The sequence below is a fragment of the Muscardinus avellanarius genome, assembly GCF_963383645.1.
Source record: "Muscardinus avellanarius genome assembly, chromosome: 7".
In the NCBI taxonomy this organism is placed as follows: Eukaryota; Metazoa; Chordata; class Mammalia; order Rodentia; family Gliridae; genus Muscardinus; species Muscardinus avellanarius.
Genome location: NC_137793.1, coordinates 87514481 through 87524806, shown reverse-complemented (window position 1 = coordinate 87524806; position 10326 = coordinate 87514481). Strand labels below are relative to the sequence as shown.

The 10326-nt window shown below is 46.5% G+C and overlaps 1 protein-coding gene across 1 annotated transcript; it reads left to right on the top strand.

The window, feature by feature from the left end:
• Window positions 1-7646, top strand: LOC308265141 (alpha-1,3-mannosyl-glycoprotein 4-beta-N-acetylglucosaminyltransferase-like protein MGAT4E; the record flags this gene model as incomplete). The annotated part of the gene is made up of 3 exons (XM_080698734.1): window positions 1-105; window positions 737-830; window positions 6514-7646. The coding sequence occupies 3 exons, from the start codon at window positions 1-3 to the stop codon at window positions 7644-7646; spliced, it is 1332 nt and encodes a 443-aa protein (XP_080554860.1).
• Between the last annotated feature and the right edge of the window lie 2680 nt (window positions 7647-10326).

Here is a 10326-nt window from a genome sequence, read left to right as displayed (position 1 = left end):
ATGTGGTTTTCCACGAGGCGCTGCTTCCTAGCCATAACGGGCATTGTATTCCTGTGGCTCTTCATGGTTTTGAACATCCCCAAGGAAATTGAAGATAACCAAAAAGTAGTGACCATTTAAGGACCAACTAGCAACCTTTCCTCTCAGTTTGGGAATCGGGGTATAGGGTGGGAATGGTGAGGACAGGCTATTCTCCAAAGCTCCTGGGCTTCCCTCCTTCCTGTACCTCTCCACCCAAGAGCAGGAAGCTCCAAAGGGCATTGGGATGTGGTCCTAGACCCTTTAATCCATGAAGAAATGACATTTAGCTTGGCGTGGTGGTGCACACTTGTAATCACCGCGCTTGGGAGGCTGAGACAGGAGGATCGCACAGGCTCGAAGCCAGCCTCTGCTACTTAGTGAGGCTCTCAGCAACTTAGTGAGACCCTGTTTCCAAATAAAGTATAAAATAGGTCTGGGAGTATAGCCCAGAGGTAGAAAAGGCCCTGGGTTCCATTCCCAGTACCACAAAAAAAAAGTGACATTTATTTTTCATATTTAAGGAAGAGAATGAATGTCACTGAGTCCTGGGTCCTATGGCCAATGGCCGGGCATCCTGCTAACATGCTGGGCTCATGGGGGGGGGGGGTTCTCCACTCTACCCTTTGCCCTTGAAAGCCTTGGGAAACCACAGGGGAATGAGTGTTGTCCTGTTTATGATGGGAGGTGTATGTTTTGCCTTTGTCAAATGCCCCAGGACAATTATGGGTCTACAAAGAAGCTGGAACTACCAGAAGACCTGCAGAACATCGCCTTTAAATATATGGAAAAAATCCAGAAGAGAAAAAAGAGTAAGTGCCAGGAAGAGATGGGATGGATTACCTCAGGGGAAGCAGGGGCTTCAAGAGAAGTAAGGCAGTTAGGAAGGAAAGAAGGCAGAATTGCATCCAGGAGTATTTCCATCTGATGGACAATTCTTGCCACTCTCCAGGACATTCATACAGGACTATGAGTAGAAAGGAAGAAAAGATAAAAGCTAGCTTTTTTTTGTTGTTGTTGTTGTTGTTGTTGTTTTTTGGGGGGTGGTACTGGGGGTGGAACCCAGAGGCTTTCTATCTCTGGGCTATACTCCCAGACCCATTTATATTTTATTTTGGAAATAGGGTCTCCCTAAGTTGCTGAGAGCCTCACTAAGTAGCTGAGGCTGGCTTCGAACCTGTGCAATCCTCCTGTCTCAGCGTCCCAAACACGGGGATTACAAGCATGCGCCACCACGCCCGGCTAAAAACTAGTTGTTATCGGCCGGGTGTGCGCACGCTTGTAATTCCCGCGCTTGGGAGGCGGAGACAGGAGGATCGCGCAGGTTCGGAGCCAGCCACACTGGCTTAAGAGACCCTGTTTCCAAATAAAAAGTTAAAAAATAGGTCTGGGAGTGTAGCCCGTGGGAGTGTATCCCAGAGGTAGAAGGGCTTCCAGGAACCCCAGTACCACCAAAAAAAAAAAAAAAAAAACTAGTTGTTATGAGCCAGGTGTGGTAGTGCACACTTGGAATCCCAGCATTTGGGAGGCTGAGACAGGAAGATTGCAGTTCGTAGACAGACTCAGCAACTTAGTGAGGCCCGTTGCAACTCAGTGAGGCCCTATTTAAAAATAAATAAAGAATAAAATATCGGCTGGGAGTGTCGCTCAGAGGTAGAATGTCCCTGGGTTCCATCCCCAGTACCACCAAAAAAAAAAAAGTTGTTATAAGCCAGGTGAGGTGGTACACACTTGTAATTTCAGTACTTGAGAGTTCGAGACAGGAGGATTGCAGGTTCAAGGCCAGAACCAGCAATTTAGCCAGGCCCTCTGCAACTTAGTGAGACTGTTTCAAAATAAAAAATAATAAAGCAGCCAGGCATGGTGGCACATATTTGTAACCCTAGTACTTGGGAGGCTGAGACTGGAGGATCACAGGTTTAAAGCCAGCCTCAGCTATTTATTGAGGCCTTGCAACTTAGTGAGACTCTGTTTCCAAATAAAGAATAAAAAATAGGTCTGGGGGTGTAGCTCAGAGGTAGAATGTCCCAGGGTTCAATCCCCAGTACCAAGAAAGAAAGAATCCCCAGTACCAAGAAAGAAAGAAAGAAAGAAAGAAAGAAAGAAAGAAAGAAAGAAAGAAAGAAAGAAAGAAAGAAAGAGAAAGAAAGAATGGTCAGTCCAGTGTGGTGGTGCACACCTGCAATCCCAGTACTTGGAAGGCTGAGACAGGAGGATCACAAGTTCGAGGACAACCTCAGCAAGTAGTGAGGCTCTCATCATCTAGTGAGAATTCTGTTTCAGAACAAAAATAAAATAGGGCTGATAGTGTAACTCAGAGATAGAATGCTCCTAGATTCAATCCCCAGTACCACAAATTAAACTAAAAAAGAGGGCAGGGGATGTAGCTCAGAGGTAGAATGCCCCTCAGTTCAACTCCCAGTACCACACACACAAAAAAAAAGTTAATTGTTGCACTGAGCGTGGTGGTGCACGCTTGTAATCCCAGCATTTGGGAGGCTGAGACAGGAGGATTGTGATTCGAGGACAACCTCAGCTATTACTTAGTGAGGCCCTTTGCAACCCAGTGAGACTCTGTTTCAAGAATAAAGAATAGCCGGGCGTGGTGGCGCACGCTTGTAATCCCCGCGCTTGGGAGGCAGAGACAGGAGGATCGCGCAGGTTCGAAGCCAGCCGCGCGCGCTGGTTTAGGAGACCCTGTTTCCAAAATGAAAATGTAAAAATAGGTCTGGGAGTGTAGCCCGGAGGTAGAAGGGCTTCCAGGAACCTCAGTACCACCAAAAAAAAAAAAAAAAAAAAGAAAGTACTTTAAGGCCGGGCGTGGTGGCGCACGCTTGTAATCCCCGAGCTTGGGAGGCAGAGACAGGAGGATCACGCAGGTTCGAAGCCAGCCACGAGCGCTGGTTTAGGAGACCCTGTTTCCAAATTTAAAAAAATGTAAAAATAGGTCTGGGAGTGTAGCCCGGAAGTAGAAGGGCTTCCAGGAACCCCAGTACCACCAAAAAAAAAAAAAAAAAAAAATAGATCTTTAAAAAAAAAAAAAAGAATAAAGAATAAAAACTGGGCGTAGTGGCACAACGCTTGTAATCCCAGCATTTGGGAGGCTGAGACTGAGGATCACGGTTAGCGACAGCCTCAGTTACTTAGTGAGGCCCTCTGCAACTCAGTGAGACCCTGTTTCAAAATAAAGAATAAAAAATTGGGCAGGGGTGTAGCTCGGAGGTCACATGCCTCTGGGTTCCATCCCTAGACCTGCCAAAAAAAAAAAAAAAAAAAAAAAGGAATAAAAAATAGGGCTGGGGGTGTAGCTCGGAGGTAGAATGCCCTTGGGTTCCATCTCCAGTACTGAAAAAAAAAAAAAAAAAAGAAGGTGGAATAAATATGTTAATCACATAAAACATCACTGAATATTACATTGTGTTAACTTTTATCTGCAAGATTGTACATGTTCCAATGGGGTAAAGAAGGAGCATGAGTCTTCTTATTTTATGTAACTAAGCATTTGCTTCTGCAATTATGATTGATACCCTAGGAATGGATGACTGTAGCTTTGCAGCATCTAAATGAAAAAGGAAAAGAAACCAAGTGTAGTATTAAAAAGAAGCTGAGCCGGGCGTGGTGGCGCACGCTTGTAATCCCCGCACTTGGGAGGCGTAGACAGGAGGATCGCGCAGGTTCGAAGCCAGCCGCGCTGGTGTAAGAGACCCTGTTTCAAAAATATAAAATAGGTCTGGGGGTGTAGCCCGGAGGTAGAAGGACTTCCAGGAACCCCAGTACCACCAAAAAACAAAAAAAAAGAAGCTGAGATTGAGGTTGTCTATATGTATATTTAGGTAGAGAAATAAGAATAGAAATACATAACTATGATAAAATACATAACTATGATAAAAATAAGATAGAATTATGCCGGGCGTGGTGGCACACGCTTGTAATCCCCGCGCTTGGGAGGCTGAGACAGGAGGATCGCATGGATTCGAAGCCAGCCTCAGCTACTTAGTGAGGCTTTCAGCAACTTAGTGAGACCCTGTTTCCAAATAAAATATATATTTAAAAAAAGGGTCAGGGAGTATAGCCCGGAGATAGAAAGCCTCTGAGTTCCACCCCCAGTACCACCAAAAAAAAAGATAGAATTATGGGAAGGAAGATGTAGTTGTTATGAGAAGGTGTAAGCCAGGTGTGGTAGTGCATGTCTGTATTCCCAATACTTGGGGAGCTAAGACAAGAGGATCACAGGTTGGAAGCCAGCCTCAGCAATTTTGCAAGGTCCCACCACAACTCTGAGACCCTGTTTCAAAATTAAAAATTAATCCTGGTGTGGTGACACACGCTTGTAATCCCAACATTTGGGAGGCTGAAACCAGAGGATCACGGTTCTCGGACAGCCTTAGCTACTTAGTGAGGCCCTTTGCAACTCAGTGAGACCTGGTTTCAAAATAAAAAGAATAAAAAATAGGACAGGGTGTATAGCTCGGAGGTCGAATGCCCCTGGGTTCCATCCCCAGACCCGCAAAAAAAAAAAAAAAAAAAAAAAAAAAAAATTAGCCGGGCGTGGTGGCGCACGCTTGTAATCCCTGCGCTTGGGAGACTGAGACAGGAGGATCGTGCAGGTTCGAAGCCAGCCTCAGCTGGCTTAAGAGTCCCTGTCTCCAAATAAAATATAAAATAGGTCTGGGAGTTTAGCCCAGAGGTAGAGGGCCCCTGAGTTCCATCCCCAGCACCAACAAAAATAAATAAATAAATAAATAAAAATTAAATAGAGCCAGACATGATGGTGCATGCTTATAATCCCAGTACTCGGTAGACTGAGACAGGAGGATCCAGTTCACAGCTAGCCTGAGGTACTTAGTGAGGCCCTCCACAATTTAGTGAGACCCTGTTTCAAAATAAATAGGGCTGGGAGTGTAGCTCAGAGGTAGAATGCCCCTGGTTTCAATCCGTAGTACTGCAAAAAAAATAATAATAAAAATAAAATAGAGCTGGGCATGGTGGTACACGCTTGTATTCCCAGTACTTGTGAGGTTGAGACAGGAGGATCGTGGTTTACAGCCAGCCTCAGCTACTTAGTGAGGCCTTCTGCAACTTAGTGAGACCTTTTTTCAAAATAAAAAATAGGGCTGGGGGTGTAGGTCAGCGGTAGAATGCCCCGGTTCCATACCCAGTACTGAAAAAATAGAATAAAATAGGCCTGGGGGTATAGCTCAGAGGTAGAATGTCTCTGGGTTCAATCTCTAGTACCATATATACACACAAAAGGTGCAATTGCTGGATTATTGGAGAATTTATGGATTTGAAGGGGTTTTAATATTTATTTATTTATTTGTGGTGCTGGGGATGGAACCCAGGAGATTTTTACCTTCAGGTTATACTCCCAGACCTATTTTCTTTCTTTCTTTCTTTCTTTCTTTCTTTCTTTCTTTCTTTCTTTCTTTCTTTCTTTCTTTTTTTTTGTGGTACTGGGGATGGAACCTTTCTTCCTCTGGGTTATACTCCCAGACCTATTTTATATTTTATTTGGAAACAGGGTCTCTTAAGTCAGTGAGGCTGGCTTCGAACCTGTGCGATCCTCCTGTCTCTGCCTCCCGAGCACTTGAATTACAAGCATGTGCCACCACGCCCAGCCAGACCTATTTTCTATTTCATTTGGAAACAGGGTCTCACTGAGTTGCTGAGGGTCTCACTAAGCATCTGAGGCTGGCTTCGAACCTGCATGATCCTCCTGTCTCAGCCTTCCAAGTGCGGGGATTACAAGTGTGTGCCACCACACCCGGCTATTAGAAGGGGTTTTAGAGTTATATAGTTCAACTTTCTAAACTTTATGGGTTTAGAACTAAACTCAAGCGAAAGGACCTGCTAAAGATCACAAAAGCAGTAGCATACCTGGACAAGAACTTTGGGCTCCTGAGTTCTAGGGAACCCCCCTTCATCTTTCCTCCCTTCCTCCCTCCCTTCCTTTCTTCCTTTCCTCCTTCCTTTGTACTGGGGATTGAGCCCAGAGCCTGGTTCATGCTAGGCAAGCAGTTTCCCATTGAACTGTATTCCCAGCCCTAGAAAATTCCTTTTTTTCTAGTAAACCTTCTTCAAAGGGGTCCTTTGGAAAGATGAACTGGATAAAAACAAAAATAATCATAATAACCAAAATAATAGCTCATATTTATTAAGACTCAGAGTTTGAGGTTCAAAAGTCCAGAGGGACACAAGAGACTCAGCATCACCTAGCTTAGTACTTCTCAAGTGTACATGTGCATATGACTTTATTCTGAAGAAGAGATTAAAATTCTGTATGTGTTCTGAGCTTGCGGATGAGGCTGCTGGGCCGGACTAAGAAGCACTTAGAGTAGTGAGGATGTAAACATCTCTGCCAAGGGAAAGAACAGACGGGAGGTAGGAAAGGGAAAAAAGAGAGCGTGTCCCAAAGAGTGTCCCTACCTCTAATCCTTTTGACGAGCCTCATCACTAACATGCACTGACCACTGTCCCTGTTTTGCCCTCACTTAGCCTGGCTGACAGTGGGGATCTCCTCAGTGTCACGATGGGATAAAAGCAGCCTCTTGTACACACTGACCTCTCTGTACCACTCCTTGTCTCTGGCGGAACAGAATCGTCTCACAGTGCTGGTCCACCTGGCAGACTCTAACCTTGTCTGGCTCAAAGAAACCATCTCCCATATTTCAAGACTGTTCGGTACACAGATCCTGGCAGGGAAATTGCTGCTGATCCATGCTCCATCTGATATCTACCCCACGGAGGACAGCATCCCAGATGAGGCCCATCGTAGGAAATTCTCCAAGGAGAACATAGATCATGCCTTTCTCATGAGCTTTGCTACAAATCTCTCTACTTACTTCCTCTTATTAGATGACAATGTCTTCTGTTCCCCCAACTTTATCACCCACATTCACTCGAAGGTGACCGCCTTGAAGTCTGACTCATGGGCAGTACTGGAGTTCTCTAACATGGGTTTCCTTGGCAAACTCTTCCACAACAGGGACCTTCCACGCCTCGCCCATTTCCTCCTCCTTTTCCACAAGGAAAAACCTCTCGACAAACTCATCCTTGATTTCCGTACCCTCCTGGTCCAGCAAAACCCAATCTTCCATAAGCCATTCCTCTTCTACCACAGGCAATTACACCGCAACTTTGATGACCAGGAGGAGAAGAACATGGTGGTTCAGGAAACAGACCCTAATGGTCCCAACAACCCCCCTGGAGCAGTTTTCACAGATATGAAGGTGTATGATGTTCATCTCCCCTGGGAGGCCTACACTCTGGACGAATCATTCTTCTGGACATACGATGTTAAAAAAGGGAACCACTTGACAGTGATTTTAAACCGTCCAGCTAATCTGAGCAAAGTGCAGGTGATGACCGGCTCCATCGTGGATGGAAAGTATATCCTCGAGAAGGGGCAGGTGGAGCTGGGTTACAACCCCGAAGGGATGCTGCAGCATTGTACCAGCTATGCCATTCTGGGCTATCTAATACAAGGGCAGCTGTTTGAGGAGACAATTACAAAAATCCAGGGGTACCACGTGAGCTGTGTGAGGCTGGTAGTAAACGCTAGACAGGTCGGAGGTCTGATGATCAGGCATATCTACATCTGGGAAGAAAAAGCTGATCGGAGTCAATGATAAACAGGCAAGAGTATAAAAATTAAAATCATGAAGTTATTTTATGCTAGCTTGTGTGAGTGGCATGGGGGGTGGACAGGGGAATGAGGTGTGGGGGGGAAAGAGAGAGAGGGGGGGGGTGGAGAGAGAACTGCATTGTTCTTTTGGTGCCCATCGAGATGTTAGAAGAGATTGGTTCCTTTCCTTCTCCACCAGTAACTTTGGTTAAGAATATCTTCTGTTAGCCTGGCGTGGTGGCGCATGCATGTAATCCCAGCATTTGGGAGGCTGAGACCAGAGGATCACAGTTCACGGACAGCCTCAGCTACTTAGTGAGGCCCTCGGTGAGACCCGGTTTCAAAATGAAGAATATAAAATAGGGCAGGGGATGTAGCTTGGAGGTCAAATGCCCCTGGGTTCCATCCCCAGACCCGCAAAAAAAAGAATATCTTCTGTTGGGACAGATGTAGCTTAACACAATATGGGGAAAGACTGGTCACTCCCAGAATTCCTAGATTCTTGGGATGCTTGAACTAGCCCAAATACAGGATGTAGATGTGCATGCATGCATGCATAGGTGTGTATACATGCACTTACTTGTTCACACCAAAGGGGTGGGGGTGAATTGTAATGGAGGAGGGGGAGTGAGGAAATCATGGGGAATCTGTAGAACTGACATCAGAAGCCAAAAAACGGATTCTCATCAGAAGTTGAACTCGCTAAGCCTGGCATTGTGGCGCACGCTTGTAATCCCAGCATTCGGGAGGCTGAGACCTGCAGGATCGCGGTTCGCGGACAGCCTCAGCTACTTAGTGAGGCCCTCTGCAACTCAGTGAGACCCGGTTTCAAAATAATGATTAAAGCCGGACGTGGTGGCGCACGCTTGTAATCCCAGCATTTGGGAGGCTGAGACCTGGAGGATCGCGGTTTCCGGACAGCCTCAGCTACTTAGTGAGGCCCTCTGCAACTCAGTGAGACCCGGTTTCAAAATAAAGAATAAAAAACAGGGAAGGGGGTGTAGCTTGGAGGTCAAATGCCCCTGGGTTCCATCCCCAGACCCGCAAAAAATAAAATAAAGATTAAGCCGGGCGTAGTGGCACATGCTTGTAATCCCCGCACTTGGGAGGCTGAGACAGGAGAATCACGCAGGTTCGAAGCCAGCCTCAGCTACTTAGTGAGGCTCTCAGCAACTTAGGGAGACCCTGTTTCAAAAAAAAAAAAAAAAGGTCTGAGAGTATAGCCTGGAGGTAGAAAGCCTCTGGGTTCCACCCCCAGTACCACCAAAAAAAAAAAAAAAAAGGACTGGGAGTGTAGCTTGGAGGAAGAATGCCCCTGGGTTCCATCCCCAGTACTGCAAATAAATAAATAAATAAATAAATAAATAAATAAATAAATAGAGCCGGGGCTGTATCTTATAGGGAGAATGCCTCTGGGTTAAATCCCCCAGTACCACAAGTAAGTAAATAAATAAATAAATAATCAAAATAAAATTTTTTTTGAGGAACTGGAGATTGAACCTAGGGACATTCTACTTCTGGACTATACCCCTAACCCTATTTTTTATTCCTTTTTTTTTTTTTTTCACAGTACTGGGAATGGAACCCAGGGATATTCTACCTCTGAGCTACATCCCGAACCCTATTCTTTCATTCATTCATTCATTCATTTCTTTCTTTCTTTTTTTTTTTTTTTTTTTTTTTTTGCGGGTCTGGAACCCAGGGACATTTGACCTCCGAGCTACACCCCCTGCCCTATTTTTTATTCTTTATTTTGAAACCGGGTCTCACTAAGTGGCAGAAGGCCTCACTAAGTAGCTGAGGCTGGCTCTGAACCCAGATCCTCCTGTCTCAGCCTCCTGAGTGCTGAAATGACAAGTGTGTGCCACCATGACCTATTCTTTATTTTTGAAACAGAATCTCACTAAGTTGTGGAGGGCCTCACTAAGTAGCTGAGGCTGGCCACAAACCTGGAGAATCCTATTGAGATCCTCCCAAGTACTGAGATTATAGGAGTGCACCACCAGGCCTGGCATATATGGCAGATATGCTGGGGATTTATGAGAGGCGTTTTGGGAAATGAGACAGTCAAGCCTAGACTTGCCAGATCATTTTAGAGATGACAGCCAGCTGGTGTGGGAAGAGGGGCAGGGAAACTTTTCAGTAGAAATAGCATACAGAGCCAGGTGTGGTGGCACATGCTTGTAATCCCAGTTCTTGGGAAACTAAAACAGGAGGATCACAGATTCATGGCCAGTCTCAGCTACTTAGTGAAGCCCTTTGCAACTCAGTGAGACCCTATTTCAAAATAAAGAAAAAGGGCCCCGGCCGAACTGCGAGTAGCACGCCAGACCCCTGGAGAAACCAGGCCCAGTAAGATGCTGGGTTCTGGGCGGGGGTCGCGGGGCACGCCAGCTGGGGCCCGGGTCGCGGGACTCTGGGCCCCGGCCATACTGCGCATAGCACCCCAGACCCCTGGAGAAACCAGGCCCAGTAAGACGCTGGGATCTGGGCGGGGGTCGCACGCGGGGCACGCCAGCTGGGGCCCGGGTCGCGGGACTCTGGGCCCCGGCCGTACCACGCCAGACCCCTGGAGAAACCAGGCCCAGTAAGATGCTGGGTTCTGGGCGGGGGTCGCGGGGCACGCCAGCTGGGGCCTGGGTTGCGGGACTCTGGGCCCCGGCCGAACTGCGAGTAGCACGCCA